This window comes from Helicoverpa zea, chromosome 2 (genome assembly GCF_022581195.2).
Source record: "Helicoverpa zea isolate HzStark_Cry1AcR chromosome 2, ilHelZeax1.1, whole genome shotgun sequence".
NCBI lineage: Eukaryota > Metazoa > Arthropoda > Insecta > Lepidoptera > Noctuidae > Helicoverpa > Helicoverpa zea.
Window position 1 is genome coordinate 5,672,644 of NC_061453.1, and position 25,919 is coordinate 5,698,562.

General features: G+C 35.7%; 1 protein-coding gene across 1 annotated transcript in view; it reads left to right on the plus strand.

The window, feature by feature from the left end:
* The window catches only part of LOC124643769 (nose resistant to fluoxetine protein 6-like), a 66,224-nt gene that overhangs the window by 31,358 nt on the left and 8,947 nt on the right, over positions 1 to 25,919 (plus strand). The window contains exons 3-10 of the mRNA XM_047182852.1: positions 7,958 to 8,139; positions 11,921 to 12,120; positions 17,621 to 17,753; positions 18,984 to 19,065; positions 20,458 to 20,566; positions 21,173 to 21,328; positions 23,154 to 23,651; positions 24,080 to 24,249. Coding sequence (XP_047038808.1) covers positions 7,958 to 8,139; positions 11,921 to 12,120; positions 17,621 to 17,753; positions 18,984 to 19,065; positions 20,458 to 20,566; positions 21,173 to 21,328; positions 23,154 to 23,651; positions 24,080 to 24,249 — 1,530 coding nt within the window. The remainder of the gene's footprint in view (positions 1 to 7,957; positions 8,140 to 11,920; positions 12,121 to 17,620; positions 17,754 to 18,983; positions 19,066 to 20,457; positions 20,567 to 21,172; positions 21,329 to 23,153; positions 23,652 to 24,079; positions 24,250 to 25,919) is intronic.

Sequence of the window (25,919 nt, forward strand, 5' to 3'; positions counted from 1 at the left end):
TTATGCTTCAGAGCACATCAATGGTGTACATGTCCTAATTTGCATAAAATACTCTAAGTACCCCTTTTAACTTGAGTAAATACTTATGTACAAGACATGTTTCAAACCTAAGGACAAGCAAAGAGTTACGAATACTTGAGTAAGTTGTGGTTTGTCCCACATAACCTCTGGGAGTTGTTCTCAACCTAGACTACACAAATATCCATTATAGTGAAGATGTTGACACGGATCGAGTGCGTGCATCTACTGAACACGCATTGCAATGAGCATGAAGTTGTTGCCTCAACACTGAATGGTGTAAGCCAATCGGTCAATTAACAGGAATTTGCCCAATATTTCACAACGCGTTAACGTCAATCCTTTGTAATGAAATATTTAATGGCGGTATGCCGGCAGGTGGAACGGATGTATGGACACAGTGATGTTTGCAGGTCCCTAGAAAGAATTACCCAGTTATTCGGCAATTTTACTTTCGTGTTGCGGTTTGATTAGGCTCAAGCGAATGTGCTGTGTTGCAATGCTGGAAAACGAGTAATGCATTAGTGCAAGTGTGCTATTCTTTACGCATCGTTTCCAAATTCAGACGATGATATGCAAATCTAAATGTCAATTTGAGTGTGTGCTTAATCACGACTACTTGCAGAATACTATAGGAACGAAACTTTCGGAGACACTTACGAAAAGGATTTCGCTTGTACTGGATGATTTATGAGTATCTGAATATTTTAGATGGATCTTGGAATAGGTCAGGTAAAATATATGGCGAATTCCTCAATAATAAAAGATGTTCGTACTGAATAGGTACTTCACAATAAACAAACACAGCACAATGACACAATCGACATATCAAATTGTAGCGTCGTTCACGTTACCGCAAATTAGTCTTTGTTTGGAAACAGTAGTTTTTGAATTGTTACCGCAACAAACATTTTTGATTTGTTGCGATATTTGTTGTGACGTAACAATTCTGGTTTCGAATAATTTATTTTATTGTATTTGGGTAAATATGTAACATTGAATATATCGACACCTCCTACGTATATTATCGTAACCAACAAAATGACGATTTTGCCTTTTTTACATAAAACGACTTATTTTTATTTCCATTTATTTATTTTTAAACATATATTTTACATTTATATTTAATATTTAAAAATGTAAAATATTTGTTTAAAAATAAATAAATGGAAATAAAAATAAGTCAAATGGAATTAAAAATAAATAAATGGAAATAAAAATAAGTCGTTACGATAATATACGTAGGTGTCGATATGTCTGCGAAAATACGAATTTGATTACGGCTTAACTAGATGAAACGCGATCAGTTAAAAAATTGAATTTAAAAGAAATAATCAAAAAAATGTTCAAACCCTGTAGCGGTGTTTCATGAAAATTTAAAAACACTTCCCCAGGTTTATTCTGTGATACTATTGGACCCACATTTCCACCTTTTTTGTTTGATTGCCCGTGGCAAACCAAAAAGCTTTTAGAAAGCTCCACTATATTTTAATATTGCTGTGGCCGCTGGCATTCATGGCCTGTTATTTATATTTAAATGAAGTGTTTTCTCATATGTATATATAATGTCTCTGAAATGGCAATATACATATACAGTCACTTCAGAATCGTCGTCGTTATGTCTGCCATACATAGTTTGAGCAATTTTGAGGACGTAAACTTACGCGCGATGTCTCATTAGTTACGTAACAAACATGAGAAAAATATTCAAGCAAGTGCAGATTTGACCGCAAAGTGGGACGATGGCCGACCGTGACTGCAGGTGCATACACGGCCCGGCACGCTGCGACGCTCGCAGCTCGGTGACGGTGACGGTCGGCGACGCATCCACTAACGCGGCTTTAATTACAGGCTTGGGACACAAATGTACACAAGGAAATCTTCGGATACACGTTTTCCTTGTTTCCCACTGAATGTGAATGTACGCGACATTGACAAGGGTTCCTTAAATATGTAACATGCGACCTTTTTATGAGACAAATGTATGCACGTTTTTAAGGCCTGCTCACCAGATGGAACCAACAGAAAGCCAACCGCAAAAGGACCTGCGGCTTTTAAAGAATTTAGGCAAACAGATTCCAAAATTCATGCCATTCGTGGTGTACCTACTTCAAAAGGAACCTCTTTCACAATCGCTTGCAGCCGTCCTTTTATCTGTTTTCCGGATTTTCCAAATGTTCCAAATAATAATTTATCTTCTTTCCAGTTTCAGATCAATTTCACCTTTGGTATACAAATGGTTGTTTATTTAACTTCTCGATAGCTGTCCGAGTTCGATTCAAACAAACGATGAATATAAGTAACTGAAAGACATTGTATAAATTACTTTTCAATTACTTTTATCTTTTGAAATGCCAGAGAGACGTAGATAGCGATAAGGCTTTCCTGTAATGAATACCGTAATCAATCGTACGACCTCGTGTATACTTGCAGCTGTAGCTATGTTGGTTTCTTAATTAACCCCTAAGATAAAGCAAATAGATGGCAGTGTACCGTGATCCAGATTATTCCAGATATTACATTACTCTATGCATACGATCTAATATTGTTGTCTGACTCCGGACATAGTGAACGCTGCAGTGTTACGACTCGTGGTAGGTAATCTGTGTCAACCCACAGATATCTTAGTTCAAACTTCAATATCAACTTACAGAGTAATCAATATTGGGATACTCAATTGAATATGTACGAGTATGTCGTAATATTCTCAAGCAATTCAATCTCGTTTGATTACTTAATTGCTTTATAGTTTTTGTAGTTTATATATCAGTTGAGGCTTGGTAACCTTAAAGTTTTGTAATTACTTTAGTGATTGGATATGTGGTCATGTTGTTATAAACAACCTATCATCAAAACCCGAAATATTTGCACCAAAGAGAGAGGCATTGATACCTAAATGGTTTTGGAAAACTGATACAGACCTACGTAGCTGTAGAAAGCGAGTGTGATGGATGTCGCGTGAAGTTGACAAATCCAACGTCACGCCATGCACTCTCGCCTTTGCATTTTTCTCGCTGTGTCATCGGCACAACGGGCGGTGGTGACAGAGCTGTCGAAACTTTGGTTGCCTATTTGCCTTTCCTTCAATATACAAAGAAATATACTATCTATTGTTAGTTTTATTCCTTCATGTATTCACTGGTGGATGACTCATCTCTTTAACTTTGATTATCTACTTTAAATAGTCTTCTACTAAAGTATTTAAACACTAAGATAAACTACAATTGCTACGAGAAAGATATAAAGCAGCGTCTTAAGAGCCGCTACGTGGGTAACACATAAAACTAGAACAAGTTAATAGAGTCGCTCCGAGTTAGCTCCACGATATAACAATGACTCCCCAGGTTAATTTATTACACGAAACGAGAGAGAGTTACATATATTCAAATATCACGGCCTGAAGTATGATAACCCACCATATTCACAGATAAATATGTCCCTCGGAATAGGCTTTGCATGATTTAATATCTGCAACGTTGTTTTATAGTCGTCGTACGAATCTTATTTAACGTTCTCCGTAACTGCACCTGCGCTATATTTGTAGTTTCCGCTGCCGTAAAAGTGTCCGTAATAGAAACGAAATTTCACGCCAGCTGGCAATATGCTTTTGAACTAAAACAGTTTACAGCTGAAATTATAGCTTTGGTTTACTAAAGTAACACGAAATAATGCTTTTGTAGTCTACAATACGACGCGAACAATAGGTGCCCGTGCACATTTCAGGGCACCTTCAAAACTTTGCTGATAAAGGAAATATAAAATATATCACGCGAAATGTGTCGACGGCACGTAAGTCTTTTAACAAAAGGCGCTTACACCTCGGAGCTTATAATAACACTTACGGCGTAGATAATGGATACCTCCTGCGGGGCTCATCTAGAAAGGGTAATATTTCACTGAATTAATAAGTGTGAAGGTAATATCAATCAGTGGAATTGTGCAGCGCTTCTTGCGGCCGGGGATCTAAGTTAGGATCAGGCTGCAGAGCCGGGCTGCCCGGCGGCCGGGCGGCGCCCGATTGTGCTGGACGCTCAGAAGCTAATCTAATCGCGACCGTGCACAGAATTAGCCGACTATAATGAACGTATTTAACTGAGCTTAGCTTCTCTATTGAATTATTTATGGATGTTTGCCTAGCCTCTTTTATATCATTAATCAAATGTGAGCCTTGTGCCTAAAATATTTTGTGACGTAGAAAAATTATACCTAGTATTTGGAGTAAATTCCCCGTGCTACTTAACTGGAAGCATGAATAATTCTACAGTCTTTTCGTACATAAACAAAGAGGGAAGGCAGAAAAGGTTATATTTTTTAATGTCAGGGACACCGGTCGTAATAGCAGAATTAAGAATTTATAAAAGGATCTTCTTCCCCTAATTCCTGGAATTAAACCATTTTAAATAAAAACTTCGATTAATGATCTCGCCTCCCGTTGAAAAGTCGATATATTTTACGTTTTTTCTTCTTTGCAGAACGATATTAATATAATTAGAGAACCACAAAGTTCTGAAATGAAAAAATAAAACACGGATGTTGATCCTAATTTATTGAAGATAAAGGAATTTGCTTAATGTAGGTATTCGTTTAATATTCCCCTTGATTCTGACTCGTTTAGTCCACGCAATTCATAATTCACACTCGCGAACCATTTCTATTTATAGAATAATCATTCAATATGAGGTTTTTAGCTTCCCAAATACCCAATACTAAAAGTGGAAGACTTTTGATTAATGACCTCATAGTGTAAGATTATAATATTTTTTCCTAAAGAACAGGAAATTCCCTTCCGCTGTTTCTTAATATGTAAATGAAGATAATTTTCATTCGCGAACAATTCCTATTATTATGACAATGTAATTGCCGCCGACTGGAGGCTGTTTCTAATTATTTCATTAGAATTGAGTCTCCTTACTTCGGTTTAATATGAACTCTGTCTTTGGAACACGTGTTAGAAACGATTAAGAAGTATTTAATCTCATTTCAGGAGCTAAACGGGTAATTACACTTTACAAAGAGAATGTTTCAAGTGTTTCAGTTAATAAGTCGCTTATTAACAAAAGTTAAATAATTCGATTAAGCTCTCGGAGTACTCGTTCGTTTTCCTATCTAACAAATGTCTTATTTAAGGTACTCGAGTATTTTTAATTATATCTACAGTTGTATACTGTACTTTTAAAATGAGTAATCTGTGTAAATAATATAATTACTGTTTAAAACTACCCATCTATTGTACCTAATGTGATATAAAACATATAATAAATTGTTATCAATCTGCGGGAAGATGGTCGTATTTCCAAATCATTTGAGGGGTAACGCGAAAGCGAATCTGTCGTGTATGTCGTAAAACCGACGGCACTGATCAGGACTGATGCCTTCCCTGGCTGTAAGATTACACTTGTATCTACAAGTGTAATAACGTGGTTCACTGAAATGAGTATACGTTAGGAACATTCATTTTAACAATGGATGTATTGATTATTATGAAGATATAACGAATATGAAATAGGGTATTAGGTGTAGGAAATAGGTAATGTACGGTACGAATCAAATACGAGAATCTGCATAGTTTTTAATCGTTGACCCACGGAGTCTTTTAATAGTCATGAATTTAGTGGGAAAACACGTCTCAACTTACAATTCTCAAGTTCAAGTCTCAAAACGCTTTCCTAAGCTACAAAGTTGTGTAAAGCATTAATCAAACTGTCATTTACATGTCCAACTAACCATTGCTGGGCCTAACTTCTAGTCGTATCTGGAAGGATCATTCTAGAAAGAAATAATGGCCCCTATCTCACAATGAGTGGAAGCAATTTGCGACTGTGAGGAATTATGACAAAATATCCTTTGTTACTAATTATAACCTAACGTTAAAGCTAGTACTTAAAGTCAAATCGACTGCAAGCAAGCAATACCTCCTATCTGACATTTTTGTTTCAAAAAACCAAAAAACTTGTATCTACCATAAACTACCTTTAGATTCAAAATAAAAACAAAAAACTTTATTAATCAATACTACGCTTAGCAAAAGAAAACTTGGATTTTCAGTATCTCATTATACCTTCCTCGGAATAAGGATTTTATTAAGTTTTATTGTTCCCCTTTAAAATCCACCCGGAGTCAGATAGGAGGTATTGCTTGCTTGCAGTCGAAATAGATTTAAGGAAACCGCAGGAAATTGTTGGACAACATTATGTTGCACGGTGAATGGAACGATGTCGGTCTTCGCGTACAAGTGAAGAAACTTGTGAGCCAACAATCTCAAATGTATAAGCTGACATTGTTTGGAAACTGTGGCCCCTTCGCAAGCAAATAAAGTCAAATTAATAATTCTAAACAAACTATTTAAGTTATTTAACAAGTTACGCAAAACAGTAATTATCTAGACACACGGCAGTGTGTCCGCCAAGTTCGAGCAAAAAAAGCGACACACCGGCCGTGGGTTATATTACACGAACCATTTCGGGCCAAATTCGACCCCCCTGTAACTCAAAATCTATTTTATTTACGCATATCAAATTTCTAGTATCTATTGAGACCCCCTCACTTATCTAAAATACAAAATTTCATTAATATACCTATTGTAGGTCTTGAGATATTGACGTCAGAAAATCGCTATTTTTACTATACACTCACTGACTGACTGATTCACTGACTCACTCATCAAAAACCTAGACCACTTCCAATGGTCGTATTGACTTGAAATTTGGCATGGAGGTAGGTCTTTATGTCAAGGTAAAGGGAAAAATACGAAAATGGCCAAGTGTGAGTCGGTTTCAAAATAATGAAGGTGTTTTATACCCGGTGTAAATTTATACCCCTAAGGAACTAAAACGAACTAAATTTATCTATTTTTATATAATATATCTTCGAATGGTTTGTATTTAGTTTAGTTAGAAGTAAAATAGTGTAGTTAGAAGTAAAATAAAAATCTGAAAACGGCCAAGTGTGAATCACTTTCGAAAATAACGAATGTGTAACTTTGATCCACGAACATAATATATGATAACATGTCATGTCAGTCAGTTGGTAAATCTAGTCCATTTAGTTAATCTAGTTCATTTCTTTGTAAGAAACATAGTGCATATTAAAAAATCTAAAAGATAGTATAAATGAGACATTCCTTTAACTAACTTCATCATAAGAAAAAAATAAAATAAACAACCTTACAAAAATAAATGAAATCCCACCCAAAACAAAAATGTGAAAGACTGCCAAGTTCGATAATATGGGAATGCTTCGCCTATAAAAGAAGTGAGATCTGAATAAGTACCAAGTTCCATACACATACCTCAGTTAAAAATAGTTACTTTTTAATGATGTTACTTGGCAAGTTTTAATAGAAAATTAAATACTTGATTCATTGCGTTTAGTAGGTTTATAACAAGGTGTATGAAAACTTTCCAAGTAACATCATTAAAAAGTAACTATTTTTAACTGAGGTATGTGTATGGAACTTGGTACTTATTCAGATCTCACTTCTTTTATAGGCGAAGCATTCCCATATTATCGAACTTGGCAGTCTTTCACATTTTTGTTTTGGGTGGGTACCCCTGTTACAGGAAGGGATACGGAGGAAAATATTGTTCGTAATCTACCCTAACTATTTTATATAATGACTATAAGTTGATTAGTTACAAAATTATGAAATAGAATAGACACCCTACATCACACCGGCGAAAAATAAACATAGGAATCAATGACATATTTCGAATACGAAATTAGCTCAAAATGAAGACGGATTGCCTAAACAAATATTGTAACCAAAAAATTCTGAGCATATTTCCTCAAATTCCCTTGTGAATCACGAAGTTCCTATCCAATACCTACCTTAGCAACAAGACTACGACGCCTACAAAATATGCTATGGAATCTATTTTTAATTTTCTAGAACTTTATCGGGTTTTCGAAGAGGTCTTAATACTTTTTTTTCATATTCCAGTTTTCGACGCATCTGGCCATTACACACCTAATGTGCTGTTCGGCAACGAGTACTGGCTGGGCTCACAGAATGCGTGCCGGGATCTTCAATTGTCCGAGTACTATGCGCAAACGCCGCCCTTCCCCACCACTTTCTACGTTGCCAAGATCAACCTGACTGTGGACAACGATCATTTACCACAGGTAACTATTATTTTATATTATTAAAAAAAAATATTTTAAAGAAAATACCAATTATGTTTGATAATGAAAAGATGGGAAAAAATTTCGTAGCTTAGTATTCAAAGGTGAGCGATTTTTTGGAAATCGCACAGATTCAAACACATTCGTGGTAATATTTCCACGGTATCTTGCGCTTAAATAATTTATTACACCCTTTGGCTCTGTGTTGTATAGCATTTATGCAGAAATCCGCAGAGTTGAAACTTTCACTCGTTGACACGGTATTTAAATGGTAATTCTATACGAGTTGTGATATCTTTGACCTCTAAAGGTTAATGATGCATACCGATGCAGGGCCTATCTATAAATAGCCTGCCTATAAATAAGTTTTAACTTAAGGCGTGTTAATTTTACCTAATTTATATTAATGGTTACGTATAAATCTTGATTGACAACACAAATAGTAGCCAAAACAAACGAATAACAACAAAGAAAGTTCAAGTATAAATCGTAAACGTGACGTCATTTGATCCGTTAATTTTATGGTGTAGGCTGGCACAAAAGATAAATAACAAGGCGAACTCACCCCGGGCTGTGTGAGGCTAACTCACCCTTACGTCACGAAAGTTTAATATAAAAGTTTTACTACCTCGCGGCGCAAGTTTCAACCTTTTGCGCCGATAGAGTCAACTTCATTTGCTACGTTCCTATTCCCTGCAGTGTTGTGTGAAAACACACTGGCTTACTTCATGAAAAGATAGAAAAGTAACTGCATTTTGCAGAAAAGTATTACGGTTAGTTATTGATATAACGAGCTTTAAAGGTCCAAGGATGCTATGAGGCAATAAATTAAGCAATTTGTTTACTTGTTTACGGTACAAACAATCACTTGCATAAGTTGCACAATATTTTAGTTAAACAGTAGGTACTTATTAAGTGACATACTTACATTTTTAATGCACACCACGGCTACATTCTCAAGGTTGCGACTGTAAAAATAAGCCTTCATTGATTTCATAATAATTATTTGAGTAATTTTTATAATTATTTGAGTAATTTTTTTTTGCCCAGTTAAGCTTATAATATCAACAGTAAAAGTAATTTCAGGTTTATGTTTTTGTGACAAGACCATAATTTGAATAATAATTTGCATAGGTAAAATTGAATAGTATTTCAATTTACTTGGGTCTTGTCCAATTAATTCGATATAAATATTTATAATCAAGCTACAATGCCTTACTATTTGGACCACTTTGAAATAATCGGCGGATTAACCAAGATATGAAATAGGAGTAAATATTGCGTAGGTAGGTATGTAAGAAAGTGTTTTCAATATGATATATAGATTAATGATGGTCAGAAAGTTTTCATCCCTCGGGTGGGAGGCGTGGATGAATCAACATTTATTAACGGGTGCTGGACCAGTCACGTAACCTATCTATACTTATAATAAATCTGTAGAGAGGTCAATTCTGTACATTGAATATATTTCCAAAATAACTATTAGGGGGTGATTAGTGATCGATACTGATGCCAAAAATGCAATCAGTAAAATTTTTGTCTGTCTGTCTGTCTGTGGCACAAATATTCTTCATACTCCTGGGCAGGTTATAGGATACTTTTCATCACGCTACGATCAATAGGAGCAGAGCAGTGAAGGTAAATGTTGGGGAAACGGGAGAATTTACTCCATTTTTTAAGCTTCCGTCGCGTGTGCAACCCTAATGGTAACAGCTACACAGAAACCATGTACGACGGAAATGTTCTCCATAAAATTATGTAAAAAATATCCCGTGGCAGCATATGTCTATCTTTTATGGTTGACTCACAATAACACGTAAAACTCTCGGTAGCTTAGCAGTTCGGAGCTTTCTGATTATATTTGTCTACTATTTCGTTTATAACACTCTCACTCATACTAATTAAAAATAGTTAACAGTATTACCTATTCATTAAAAAAAAGAATGATTTAAATCGGTAAAGAAACACCAAAGTTATACATGAAAAACGGTAATAAGCCACCGCGCGTGAATACTGAATCACGCTATAGGGATCATTTTTGTGCAACGGTCGCCGCGCTCGACGCGGCTCGCGGCGCGGTGTCTGCGCGAGCTTCATACAATTTTGGCTGTATGTTGGTGCGATTGATGCGAATAGACGTTCAGAGCGTTCAACCTTATTGCGCGACTTTTAGGTTTTAAATAATTTATTTTTAACTTTCTTTTGTTGTTATTTTATAAAATAGGTTGGTACCTATTAGTTATTTTTGTGTTTAAATATTCGTTCAAATTACAAATTATTAATAGTTTACATTTTATTACTTAAACAAGCAGTAAGTACGCATAGATTTAGATAATTGGAGGGGCTGGTGTTTATTATTTCTTCCTCTCCTTGCACAAAGTCCGACTCTAACGCGGACGAAGTCGCTGGCAGAAGCTAGTCTCAAATAATATTATGAAGGTATTGGGGCTCGCTTGTAAATGTATTAGTTTTGTTTGAAACTTATATTGATATACTAACAGAAAAATAACAAAATTAAGAAATATATAATTTAAGACTTTTTAGACATCGATTTCTTTTTGCCTTTCGAATGGCAGCTAATTATCTCTACCCAGTAAAACCTTGGCGTTAATGAGTGCCATGGGTACCTAATAGCTAATGACCGATAATAATGTCTAGCCTGTGACATTTAAACATTAGCTTCAAAAGGTCACCTAATAATTACTTAGTATGGTGACAATGATAATTTTGAGTTACTGAAACAACTTTCAGGTAAATACATAGTAGATAAATGTTTTAGCGGACTCCCAAGAATTGTTTATATTTTTCGTGCGTATCTTGCATGACTTTTATATGTAGGTTTTGATCCAATATTTACAAAAAAAAAATAAACTTAATCTGACTCATAAACACGAACGTAATCTTATGTGCGCAAGTATTTAACAAACGCTGAAAGTTACAAAGCTAAAGCCAACCTTTTACACATTCGGATTTACTCAAACGCTTAAACAAAACACACATAAGCTTAACAGATACATACGTAGTTTAAAAAAAGAAAATCCTGAACATTTGTATGCGTAATGCCTTTAAGACGAAGAAAGGCGATGGGAGCCCGCAGCTGTCGCGTCCCCGTAAGCCGTACACCGATACATCGTGTGCGAGCATTCGTCACGTTAACTGACATTCAATTACCAAGCTCAAGCTTACGCAAAGGTCGCCCAGTGAAGCCTGCCCGGCTAATGAATGTAGTGCATTGAGCAACTAACCCTGGCCACACATTTGCACCAACTTGGTACGCTTAATGCCTAGGTTGATGCATGACATTTTTGCACCAACATTGGCCATTTTTTCATGGCAAATAGCTCATTAATAAAGTAATGTAAGTATGTCATTTTTGAACCAACGTTGGTAATTTTTCATGGCAAATAATTAGAGCTAGTTAGAGTAATGACTAATGGTAGATGGATAACCTTTCAAACTCTCATTTAGTTTTTAATTGATGATCGGGGCGTGACAGTTTATGAGTTTACACCGGTGGAGACTTGGTCAACTTTAAGTGATTTATCTTTGTGATTATGTAGCATGTTCATGACGTTCTCTATAAAAGGGGAAACATTTAAAAAAAAATTGCCCTATTGGGAAGCCACACTATTCCTGAGTAAAACAGGCTATATTTTATCGGTAAGAAATTCCCTCGGGACGCCCAAGTGAATCCGGATGAAGCTCAACAATTACGACTAACCTTAGCCACTTACTTTTCCTAACTTTGTTGATTACTAATTAAATTGTCTATCGCATCCAGAGCCGACTGATGCTGGTCGGTGAGTGCGTGCCAGCCTCATGTGACATGAAAGCTGTCACCTCACTATTGGGTGCTGCAGAAGGCGCTGCCTCCACGCTAGCTTCAACAGCAGGCCTTCAGGCTTCCTTCACCACCATCAGCTTACGACCAGTGCCTGGAAACTATGACTTGTTCGCAGACCCTAAGCTGCAAATACTTGGGTAAGTTCGCATTCAATATAAATAAATACTTATGATCAGTTTCACCGGTTACTTATAAAGTTTCTGAAGCCTATGAGGAACTTATCTGACAAAAAAACTAAAAGTTTTGATTTTACAAGTCTCGTAGGTATAGCAATAGTTGGCAGAAATTATAAGCAGCCTTTATCTTTCAGATAGTTATCAGATTAGATTAGATACTAACCTAACTGACACTTTATGGGTAACCAGTGAAACCAGGCCTTAGAATATGAATTTATAACGATGTTATGTTAAGCCTAAGGATTTTTTCGTATTGTGTTTAAATTTTTAAAGTGCCTTTTAAAAGAGCTTTTCATTTCAAAAGCTGCTATTTGGGCACGTAACGTAACATATGTACCTACCTACTAACTTGGTATTATTTGTGCATTATTAGTGGTATGTGAGTACATATGTATAAATTCTCCTATGTAAATACTAATTGAAAATAAAATAAAATAAACTTATGTATATATATATACAACTTAAAACTAATACAGTGCATCAAAAAATTGCTCCTCATCGCTGTCACTGGGTAATGTACCCAAAAGACTGGCAGCATTGCCACGTTGGATGGCAATGCTCAACCTCTGTGCGAAATAAAAGCCAGCCTTAGGGTCCCGGGAAGTGTCAACCAGGCGCTGGGAAATATCCCTGGCAAGAAGGTGCGCCCTCGGACCCCACGGCCCTAGAGTTTCAACCCCAAACGGCTCAAACAAATGTTGTGAAAATACTTGTGATTGTTGACACCGATTTAGCTTGAAAGTAAACTAAGATTATACTAATGCAAGGTCCTTATTTAGATGGCGATGTCTAAACATTATGAGATGCAATCATTAGTGTTTTGAACGTGGCTTGCCTTGAGGTAATGCTGGTTTATTATGATTGTGGTAATTGAGCTGTTACTTTAGACAGATTTAAGATTTAATGGGTTAGGGGGAAACTCGCCTCTGGGCCGCGGCCCAGATTACACGGTATAATAACAGTCGGGAAAACTGGTCCGAATGTGCGGGCCAGATTACAATGTGAAAAAAGTGACGGAGGTAAGTCGACCCATTGGGATTTAATTTCATAAAATCCGATAGTTGTGAAATTTTTCACAGCTCAAAATCGTCAGGAGGCAAAAAGACTTAGATCTTTTTCATAATTTTCATCATAAATATAATACTTTGTCTAGATACTGGACTCCTAGTAGCTAATATAGACTTCGTTAAATAATGAAGTTCCTATAGATACTTAATTAATAATCTCAATTTATAAGTAAAACGTAAATATAGAAACATTGTTTCTTTTTATCAAAATTTTGTTCGAGTGTTACAAGAAAAAACAAATCCCCTTTTGGCAACAAGAGTATTTTTGTAACACTCATTTATGTTGACATTGGATATATTGACATCAATATAAAATAATATAAAAATGAATCGCAAAATGTGTTGGTAAGCGCATAACTCAACAACGCCTGGACCAATTTGGCTAATTCTTTTTTTGTTGTGTTTGTTATTGTCAGGAGAAGGTTCTTATGAAACAAAATAGGGTAAAGTAGAGAAGTCAGTTGACGGGAGCGAAGCTGCGGGCAAAAGCTAGTTTTCGATAAAATTATGAAAAAGTTCTTTATTTTTTTAGCTCCTGACGATTTTGCGATTATTAAATATATAGGTATAGGAACTAAATATGCAACAAAAACTTTAATGGGGTATTTTAACATGCTGTAAGTAAATAAAAATAAATATTATATCCTACTTATACACACATATTCTACATATGTAAATATCCCACTATCTCCACTAATCTAGATATTAAAAAAAAGTAAAAATAAAAACTATATATCAAATATCTATAGGAGCTTCATTATTTAACGAAGTCTATATTAGCTACTAGGAGTCCAGTATCTAGACAAAGTGTTATATTTATGATGAAAATTATGAAAAAGATCTAAGTCTTTTTGCCTCCTGACGATTTTGAGCTGTGAAAAATTTCACAACTATCGGATTTTATGAAATTAAGTCCCAATGGGTCGACTTACCTCCGTCACTTTTTTCACATTGTAATCTGGCCCGCACATTCGGACCAGTTTTCCCGACTGTTATTATACCGTGTAATCTGGGCCGCGGCCCAGAGGCGAGTTTCCCCCTAACCCGATTTAGGGCTAACCTAACCTAACCTAACCTAACCCGATTTAGGGTTAGGGGGAAACTCGCCTCTGGGCCGCGGCCCAGATTACACGGTATAATAACAGTCGGGAAAACTGGTCCGAATGTGCGGGCCAGATTACAATGTGAAAAAAGTGACGGAGGTAAGTCGACCCATTGGGATTTAATTTCATAAAATCCGATAGTTGTGAAATTTTTCACAGCTCAAAATCGTCAGGAGGCAAAAAGACTTAGATCTTTTTCATAATTTTCATCATAAATATAATACTTTGTCTAGATACTGGACTCCTAGTAGCTAATATAGACTTCGTTAAATAATGAAGTTCCTATAGATACTTAATTAATAATCTCAATTTATAAGTAAAACGTAAATATAGAAACATTGTTTCTTTTTATCAAAATTTTGTTCGAGTGTTACAAGAAAAAACAAATCCCCTTTTGGCAACAAGAGTATTTTTGTAACACTCATTTATGTTGACATTGGATATATTGACATCAATATAAAATAATATAAAAATGAATCGCAAAATGTGTTGGTAAGCGCATAACTCAACAACGCCTGGACCAATTTGGCTAATTCTTTTTTTGTTGTGTTTGTTATTGTCAGGAGAAGGTTCTTATGAAACAAAATAGGGTAAAGTAGAGAAGTCAGTTGACGGGAGCGAAGCTGCGGGCAAAAGCTAGTTTTCGATAAAATTATGAAAAAGTTCTTTATTTTTTTAGCTCCTGACGATTTTGCGATTATTAAATATATAGGTATAGGAACTAAATATGCAACAAAAACTTTAATGGGGTATTTTAACATGCTGTAAGTAAATAAAAATAAATATTATATCCTACTTATACACACATATTCTACATATGTAAATATCCCACTATCTCCACTAATCTAGATATTAAAAAAAAGTAAAAATAAAAACTATATATCAAATATCTATAGGAGCTTCATTATTTAACGAAGTCTATATTAGCTACTAGGAGTCCAGTATCTAGACAAAGTGTTATATTTATGATGAAAATTATGAAAAAGATCTAAGTCTTTTTGCCTCCTGACGATTTTGAGCTGTGAAAAATTTCACAACTATCGGATTTTATGAAATTAAGTCCCAATGGGTCGACTTACCTCCGTCACTTTTTTCACATTGTAATCTGGCCCGCACATTCGGACCAGTTTTCCCGACTGTTATTATACCGTGTAATCTGGGCCGCGGCCCAGAGGCGAGTTTCCCCCTAACCCGATTTAATAGTAGGAGTAGGAGAATGGTGCGTTAAACGATATGTCACAACTACCTACAATATGTTTTCGTGAATAAATCTAAAAATATTTACATGCATTTTATGTAAAATTCTTATTTACTATTTAAGGAAATTACTTTAAAATGATAGTTAAAGTTATTTAGATATTTTCACAAAGTCAAGATCCTAGATAAGGGAACAATGATGAGGAGCGATGTTATATTATGAACCATGCCTATCTATTGTGATGAATGAATTAAGATAATTAAATAAAAGCGGTTCCTAAAATATTTACTGATTGAAAAAGTTAAATTTAAGTTTCAAGGAACAAGTGCCTAACAAAACTGGAGTTTTCTTTTTGTTATCTCTACCTATTGTCAAGAAGGTTTAGTACCTATATAAAATCATAACTGCGTCGTGTATAACATCAACTGAAACTAAATAGGTTTGTAATTATACAATGAGCTCGGAAGCTATCTGTAGCTAGCTATCAACCTAATTAATTAATTCGTCGCCCGTCGCTGGTTATGGCATATTACGTGTAAAATTATGCGAGTCACTGAACCTTATCTTGTCATTTGATATAGGTAGTTATGTGTAATTGATCTAAAGACATAAGAATATAAACACCTGATCATATCACAGAATGTTTGTTGCGAGAAGGAATCTCTGGATTCGAAGTTTGAATTTGTTGTTAGTTTATTCATAAAGAGAATTCTAAAGTTTAAAAAATAAACTTCACATTTGAATGTCGAATGTGATGAAAGAAAAAAAAACAAATTACATTTCTATTATAGGTATAAAATGTACAAGCATATAAATGCTTAGTTATTATTAATCGATGCCGTGGCCACAAACAAATAGTTTTAAATACAAATTATGGTTTAGATTTAGTTTTTTGTAATTAATGATATCATAAGATATTATAAAATTCGTTAAGAATTAATTTAAAGTTGACCTACCTACTGGTAAGCAAGGCAGTATGACTGTGATTCCTTTGCTCACCTACTTGAATGTAAAAAAAGTGTATGTTGGCGCCATTTGGAGATTTTTTGTTTGTACACAGAAGTTAACAATTTGTGCACGAAAAAGATTTGGTGGACCCTGTGTATTTTAAACGCAAAATTATTTTTATTGTACTTTCATTGAAAGTCTAAAATAAGTAATGCAAGTAAAATTTAGAAAAAAGGTTTTGCTTTGCCATTTCATTAAAATTATTATCATCGATTGGGTGATAAAAACCGATAAATTATGAAGATCTTAATTTATTTTAGCTAGGGTTTTGTTTTGCCACGTTCACACTTTAGCCGTCGTTAATAAACCTGACATCATTCAGTTTAGTCTTGACCTACAGTAATATCCAAAGAACTGAAAGTCACACCTTCACCATTCCATCTCAAAGTCTGTTTCTAAACAAAATGTATGAACTTAGTAAACTAAGGTCGACACTATCATTACTAAAGTAATAACCTTTACAATAGTATTGTTCGTATAGTCTGTCACAAAGAAAGACAGATGATCAAAGGTCCACGACGAAGATGTATTACTCATGAGCTGTTTGGCAATGCGACCCTATCTAACAGCTACATACATCACGTATGTACGGTCACGCATTTATCCCTAAAGGAAACGAAGGCACTACCGTTTAATTCTGCATTATGAAAACACGTAATACATTAGCATTTTACATTTAAGAATAATTCCAGGGGATAGGAATAGCAACACTGGAAGCAAAAGCTTAAAAAGGTTTATATACTTTTTTTGTGTTTGTGAAAAGTTAATGCGAACTTTGTCGCTGTTTCGTAGGTTAAACAGAGAGTAGGTATGCCAAAATACTAGTTGTTAAGCAAGGTTTTGAACGAGCGCCAAGAATCTTGTTAAAGCCTCCTCTGGTCCTCACAACGTTTGCATGATAACAAGTGCTTGGAAGCTGTTCAATTTTAAATCACATCACGAGTTTTCTACTAATAATTTCGCTAAAGATTTTGAACGTAGGAATTTTAGAACATTTTACTTCCTAGCGTATTGGCTTTGGCAACATCTGGAGTGAATTTAATATCTGGAAATTTGGTGTTGCTATATGTAAGGTTTGTTTACAGGACGGTGGTGACCCTGGTGGGAGTGCTGATGCTCTTGGCGTCTTTGTACGAGGGCTACCTGGAGCGCAAGTACCGGCTGACCAAGGAGTCCAGAGATCTCGAGCTGGCGAACGACGCCAACCATAAACAACCTGTTGGTACTTTCGTTTATAATATTCTTTTTTTAGTACATATTTACTATACAGTCTTTATTTTACTGGAAAGAAAAATCAACTTTGCCAACATGTTTTAAGTTAAACAAACCGTGTGATTAAATATGGCGCGTAACGAGGAAAACGCTCATCTCAGGTTGAAAGTTCCCCGTGTTTGTCAGCCACCGCTTCCATACAAATTAATTTGATATAAGCCTAAAAACAAACTTGACCGACCGGCATTGTGCGGTCGACAAAACAGTAAAGGGACATTTATTATTAAACCGAAAAGTTCGCTCACTTCAGCTACTCAAATATTAAAATCTCGGAACTTTTTAACAGGAATTATTGAATTTTTATTAAGTCTTTTGTAAAACTCGCATTCTATAAAAAAAAGTTTTATAAAAGGCGGCGAGTTTGTACCTAATAATATCTGTACTTTTCAGCACTTTTTTCAGTTTAATATCAATTTGCTTACAAAACCCAACCCAATAAACAATTTAATGAATGTTTAACCAAACCGAATAATCTTCCGAAATATTTAATAACCTAATATCAAACGTGTATTGTAGCATAGTAAGTCATCGACCCGGTTAACCGGGGCATCACGTCAACTGCCCGGGTAAACGACGCCCTTGTAAATACTCAATATTTTGTCGACATTTTTCACATATCACAGTCAGAAACACTGCCGGCTTTAATATTCCAATTAACGGCCGAATATTGGACAAACCATTATTTCATTATAATAGTAGAGGCAGAAATTAATTACGAACAGCCAAATTATGTCGGCATACTCATTGTTTCACGCTTTCGATCAAACAAAGTCTAGCTCAACATTGTAATTGCTTTTAAATTAAGTGTTGGGTAGATGGATCGCGTTAATTAAGATTACACCAAGACATATAATCGTTTTCTATCTTCAAGGTAACATATAAAGTGTGACCAAGGAAGAGGCTGTGCAAATATACGAGAGATGCTTACGATGCTGATAAAAACAGCAAATGGGTTGAATCTCGCAGCTAGATTTGTTACTATCATTTTCATTGTCTTTTATCACATCAACATAATAATCAGTTATAATTAGAAATTCAGACAATAGAATGGAAATAGATAAACCACCGCTATAATTGGATATCAGATATTTACAAAAGAGTTAATATGGGAATAGGGTTGGTAAGTCGGCTATTGTTTGTAGCCAATGAACAGTTCTGACGTCACTATATTTGCAGGCTCATAACAATGTGCCGGTAGCCGATGGGAAACCAGTGAGCGCAGACAATGGCGACAGAGACCTTCGCCGGGAAACTTGCGGTGAGTACCTAATGCGCTTTATACGGGCAACTCCATAACAGCTAAATATCTATGTGACGCATAATGTTCCACTAAATGCAATTCAGATTTTCATAAAAGTTTCTAAGCCTACGGCAATTATGAAATAAGTTTGATGATAATTACGACGATAATGAAAAATATACGGCCCTTTTAATGGCCCAGAACAAAGAAAACAAGACAATGAGCTCGCCCTGATGTAGAGACTCTAACGAAATTTATCTGTCTTCTTTTAACAAAATGAGAATATTTTTAAAATAATGAAACCGAGAGCTTTGCAAAGAAAGTTGCCGAGAGGTAATTATGAAATTACTAAACTACTTATGCAAGGAATTATGCAAAGAAAATATTTAAAAGAACTTAAGAAACTTTCCACTTTGTTAGAATAAGAAAAAACTGCCAATTCTTCATGGCTCCGTAAATAAACTTCGTTCATAAGCCGACAATTAAGAAGTTTGAGAAAGTTGGAAGTCGCAAGGTCAAGGAGTACAATAGCTGGGAGGCATAATTTTACGAGCAGCTCTCAAATTAAAACAATGGTCTTGTATTCACTGTGCATAGTGTGTACTGAGGGCAGAACCAGTATATTTAGCCATAATGTATGCCTAAATTATTTAAACACCAGCCAGAATGGAATTACGTAATGAATTCCCTTGGCCATAAAAAGCGTTACTAGGTGTAATCACTAACCTGATAAATTAAACACTGTAATCATTTCCGCGCACTGGGAATAAGGGAGTTTACGTTTAGCAATAAACCAACATTACGTAAATACGTAGGCATTTAATACCTGATAATATGCTAGTAGTACAATATGCGGTACTATGGAACTTAGATCGACAATCGTGGTGGTAACAGCATGTTAAGTAACCTTAAGTTTGTAGCTACACGGTTGGGCCCTAAGTGTGTTGATCTAAGTCGGGCCGACATTAAGCTGACGGTGATGGCTTCCCCCGAGACGACCTTCCACTTAATGAGTATTAGACTAAATTTGAGCTAATGCGACGAGTTACTAGCTTGGCAAGCATTACACCGTCATTACAGGTACAAGATATTACTGTTGTAAAAACTCTCTGCACAGCTTGAACATTTCTCTCATACGCCAAATCTTTTTCACTTTATTTTATAAAGCATCGCTGCGTTTCGAACGATATTAAATTTGCGAAACAATGTTATCCAATAGAGTAGAGATCTATTGTTTGCTGGATAGCTCTCTAAATAAATAGCGAAATAAAACAATCGAATACAATAAACAGGAACAAGAATCAAAGTTATGTCTTTGTTCTAGGAAACGTACTAAAGGAACTTTGAAGTTGGTATCCTTTAGCGAAACTTATCTTTATTTCAATTGAAGTTGTTCTTTTCTGTATTCAGGAGTTTGGTCGGAGGTGCTGTTATCGTTTTCGATCCTGTCGAACGGGCGTACGATCCTCAGCACGGACCCTCCCAACGATGGGGCCCTCACATGTCTTCACGGAATGAGGTATTTTCTTTTATTGCCCAAGTTTTTTGTTCCCGTATCGGCTCATGTAAGTACATGAATATAAATGTGTGTTCCCAATGATTTTGTTTCGCATCAGTGTGTCCGCTTCCTATTTCAATCGTGAATCAATGCTTGTGTAAAGTGCATTTGATCTAGTATTTGCAGTAAAGCCTGATTGAACCGTAATCGGATATTCTGTTGTTCAGTTTTACGTGCTTATGATTGGTTTTGCTAGATAAATCTGAACTTAATAGAGTATTTGTTATGCCCGTAATAAATTCCGGTGAAGCTTAGTTCGCCGTTTGCGTAGGTATTAAATAGCGGTTAACTGAAGTTAATCTAACTTTACAAATTAGTTCCTCTTCAATAGCCTGTTCTGTATTAGGTTTCCTGTTTTATGGGATCGTTATCTATATTAATGGTAATGTGAAACATAAGTACATGTATCATCAGATTTTCGAGATAACATGTATGCACAATTGGAAATCAAAAATTAAATTCAGAATGTAGGAAATTAGCACTATCAAATATGTTGCTCCCGGACTTCAAACAAATAAAACTTAAAGTAAATATTATTTAGGAACTTCATTCTACCTTTACTTACAGGTTCATGTCAGTAATCTGGGTTATAATGGTGCACACATACCTGACGATATTCTACGTGGCCGACAACAAGACGATGCGGGTGATCACGGAGCGCAATTTCTGGTACCAGTCCGTCGGCAACGCCTCCTATTGTGTTGATACCTTCTTTGTTATCAGGTCAGTATGTTATACAATATCATTACTATAAATAGAAAAATCTGCTACTGTTATTGATAAAACTCAGTTGAAAGGAAAGAAAACACTACCTACCTATTTACTCACGGCCAAGATTAAATAGGTAGGTAGTGTCTTCTTTCCTTTATGGTCAAATAATGTAAACGGAATTTGAACATAACTTAATTAAAAAATGTCTTCAAGCTGGTAGTAAATACTAACCGTATTCTTTTGGATACTAGGATTGACTAAACATCAGACAGAAACCCTGAAGAGATTAATTTGAAAGTTATACTTTTCCTTGACCCGCAACATTGTTCTACAGTTTTATTATTTAAGGAAAGCGGTTCTAGTTGCCGTATAAATCGCTGCATCCTAGATCCGGGAACACACTTAAATTAACATTATTATAATCTTGACTCATCGCGGATTTCATGGTTACGTGATTTAAAGAGACACTCGTTTTACATAACTTATGTAAACTAGGTTTATTTAATGCATTAACTTACTAAGAATTGGCCTTGGGAAGTATTAGAAAGTAAACACTCATTATTCATATCCTTGTATATAAAGTTCTTGACATTACACTTACATTTGAAATACACGGTTACATAATTGCACCAAGGAGTCTGTTAGAAAGGCATTTTAATCCTCTAAAATACAATTTCATTAAAAATTGGTACAATTTTTTTTATCCGTATAAAAATCTTGCTACTAATAAAATTGTTATATTTTTAAACGATGTTTTTACTTTCTAGTTCTGAATCATCATATTATGCTAACCACATTACCATTTTAATTACTTCAAACAATTATATGTGAAAAAGCTTAATAAGATACCCAATCTAGGTACCTAATTAAAATTTAATCCGACTTCAAACGCCCACACGACTGTTCGCACATTGCTTCACAAACATTTAATCAAGAATGAAAAACAATTAATGCGTATTTAATTAACGATTAGCTGAGCTCCATTCTCAGGGGCCCACAGTTACCCTTATCTACTTTGATTTCCATCAAACTGTTTGACCGTCAAATCCAATTACGTCCACTGACTGAAAGCGCCCACCGCTGTCAATTTAGAATAGTTACAAAGACAGCTACAGATTTTCAAAAGCCGCAAACATCAATTTCGATTCTCATAAAACTGTTTCATATCGTCAAACGGATAGGTGTACCTCTATGTAGGGATGTTGTCCTATTTTTGCGAACATGTTTGACCTTTTTCTCGCATGTCCGGTACAAATTGACATGTGCCCAGCATGACAATTTTCATTACTGTTTACAAGAGAACAAAGGAACACGACAGTGTATCGTTGCTATTGCTCTCTTGTATTTATTGAAGATAGAGCTTATCAGAACATGTGTAACCATAATTAAATTGCCATAACAAAAAGATCCCAATTTATTTGGGCAGTTCGAGCAGTTTGTTTTTCTTCCTTTTATGTTTCACACCCCTGTCTCACGGGTGCGAAAGGGTAACTTCGTACGTGTAAGGGCGAGGTGAATTAAATTAATACGGCTCACTTGGGAAATACAATCAACAAGATACGTTATGTTGAGGCGATATAAAAATTGTGATAAGTATTAGAACAACAACGCTACCGAAAATTGGGGAAATCTTATCTTATAATAGGACCTTTAATTACTTAATCCTCTTAAATCTAGCCGATACTAGTACGATTTTGGGGCCAAGCATTAGCCTAATAGTAATCCATTTCCGGCGAACGGCCCTCTCAATAACCTTTCTTACATCAACTGATCAATTGATACGAACCTTGAAATAAATGGATGTCTTGAATAAAGTAGGTATTCTCTTTTGTTACAGCGGGATACTCGTCACGATTCTATTCTTACGAACCGAGGACAAAAAGGCCGCCAAAACTGACCAGCAAGATAAACAGGACATCAACAAGAACCTTAACGGCTTCAGTAATTCCGCTCTCTCCATCTCTGTGATAAGCCAACAATCTTTTAAGGAGGACTTATTGGACAAGCCTAAGACCAGCGCTTACTCTATGGCAGAATTCGTGGCTATGATTAAATCTTTCTTCATTTTATTTTCATATCGATTAGTGAGACTTACTCCAGCTTACGGCTTCGTGATTGGTTTAAATGAGATTGCTCTGAGGTATACACACGATAGATCAGTGTTTGAGCCGGCGATATTTGACCATATAACTTGCGATAAGTACTGGTGGCGCAATCTGCTGTACATTAATAACTTGTACCCTCAACGCGAGATGTGCATGGTTTGGTCCTGGTACATGGCCAATGACACACAGTTCTACGTAGTTGGAATTATACTTCTATTAATTTCTGTTAAGTAAGTATGAACACTTAATTCAAAACTTTATTCGTGAAATCCAAAATCTGTTTACCAAAATTCTGTGATCTAATTTGTGTAGATTTGCCCAATTTTCCACTACAAATCGAACAAATCGAGTAGATTTCTTTGTGTGAAGTGTTCAAATTTTCTGGTTCATTTTTCCTTGAATACTCTTTTTGTAAAGTGAAAAAGTTTGTTTACACAATTCTTACAAGTTGTCTCAGGAACTATTAAGCCGATTTATGTTGTGAATTCGTTTGTGGAGTTCTCGAAACGGTCTCAAGCAGCCGCGGTTCTAATGTAGTACTTTATTCAACGAGCTCCCTTACTTACTTTTCTTGGTTAACTTTGCGTATCGTACTTTCATATCTGTTTTATTTCGGCCTTATTTCTTCGTAATATTTATGATTTATGTATATTTGCAGACACCCGCGGTTCGCGATGGTATCGCTTGGGTTGCTAATGGTGAGCTCGTGGGCGACGACGATCTACATCTCGGTGTGGCATCAGTACAAGGCGCGGATACAGGAGCCCTTCGAGATGTTTGACCCGCTCTATGATAAGCCGTGGTCGAGGATCGGACCCTATTTAGTCGGTAAGAGGATTAAACATTTACTGTCACTGAATGTTGATGGATACCTACCTAATAATAGAAGCACGAAAGAAGTTAGTTGTTGCTCGTCCATCTTTGTGAAACTAATTCCGACTTATGAATAGACTGTGATGGATGAATGTTGTAGCAAGAAGTATAATTAGTAATTGACTAAGTATACCCATCCATACCCGACGACGTTACGCATGTCGCCCATTCTCTCAAGTTTACTGAGGTTTTTATTATAGCTGTTTCGAAGAAGCTTTCAGCTTCTTAAATCGAATCAGCCTCTGAAGCAATCTCAACTTTGATAAATTATGAAGAGCGGACGGTATTGGATGACTGGACACTTTCTTCGTTTAATGGATCCGTGATCTGTCATTTTTCTTATTACGAAGTATTTCGAAATATTATTTGTAAAATGTTGTCAATTGTTGTCGAAGAAATGTATTTAAAAGAATTAGGTATCCTTATTTCATTTTAATAATTCGAGTGATTGTACTCCGACATCCATTTAGCAGTGCACAACTAGGTCAATGTTAGATCAAAATGGGTATAATTTAGGCGATCACCAAAAATATTTTTAAGACTCTAAGCTGAGGCACCAAATAAAATAAACAACTCCAAAAAAAATAAATTGACTTTATTAAAAGGGCACTAAAGTATATAATATTATGATCCAAAAAAAATAAAATAACATCAGAAAAATCGCAAATCTCGCACAAATATTATTTTTGGTTCCCAAAATGGATTAATGGTCACCAAATTCTATCCAACTAAAAGATTAATATTACTACCAAAATCAAAGTTAGTGACGAAAACGAATCGCTGCAAAACCGACTCCACGTAGTCTTGTCTGCCCTACCCCTAGAGTGCAATTCAAAACCGCGTAGGCGCAGAGGGGCGAGGCGGCCTGCGAGCTGAGGCGCAGGTAGTTTTTAAGGCTCGCCGCCGCGGCTGAGGCTGGCCGGCAGAGCCGGCCAGCAAGCCGAAGCTGCGGTGGTGAGCGTGAAAACCATCTGCGACGATAAGCTCGCATGGGACCGCCGGAGCCCCGCAGTGCCGGAGCCGTGACAGAAGCCATGCTTGCTGCATGTTGCGTGCTTACATTTTACTACTGAGTTACACACAAATTCATATAACAATAAATAAGCGACGTACGTTTGGGAACCCCAGTATATTAATTGGTATTTGGGAAATATTCTAGCGATCGTTAGCTTTTTTAGTCTAACAAAAATGACCAAATTAGGAGTCATGGTATTACATAATTGGTAACATCTAAGTAGTGACAATATATAATATTTGGTCTAAAGTGTATTTTAAAGGCGTCCATATATTTTTTTAGTAGTCAATAATACGAAAAAATGGTTTTACCTAATAATATTTTTGGAAACGTTATTTGGTGACCATTTATCCATTTTGGTAACCGTTTAGAATTTTTTTGGTAGTAAAATAGGTACTTTTTTGGGTGGTGTTTAAACACAAGCCGATCAAAATGTTGTATTTATTTCCAAGTCTAAACATTCTACCTGTTTTGTATCACGTTTTGTAGAAAGTAGGTGTGACTCGCCAGAATATTTGCAATTTTATTGCGTAAAAGTAAATAATATTCTGCCAAAGCTGCCAATAAATTATTATGCATAACGCAAATTATGAGATAACAAAATATAATA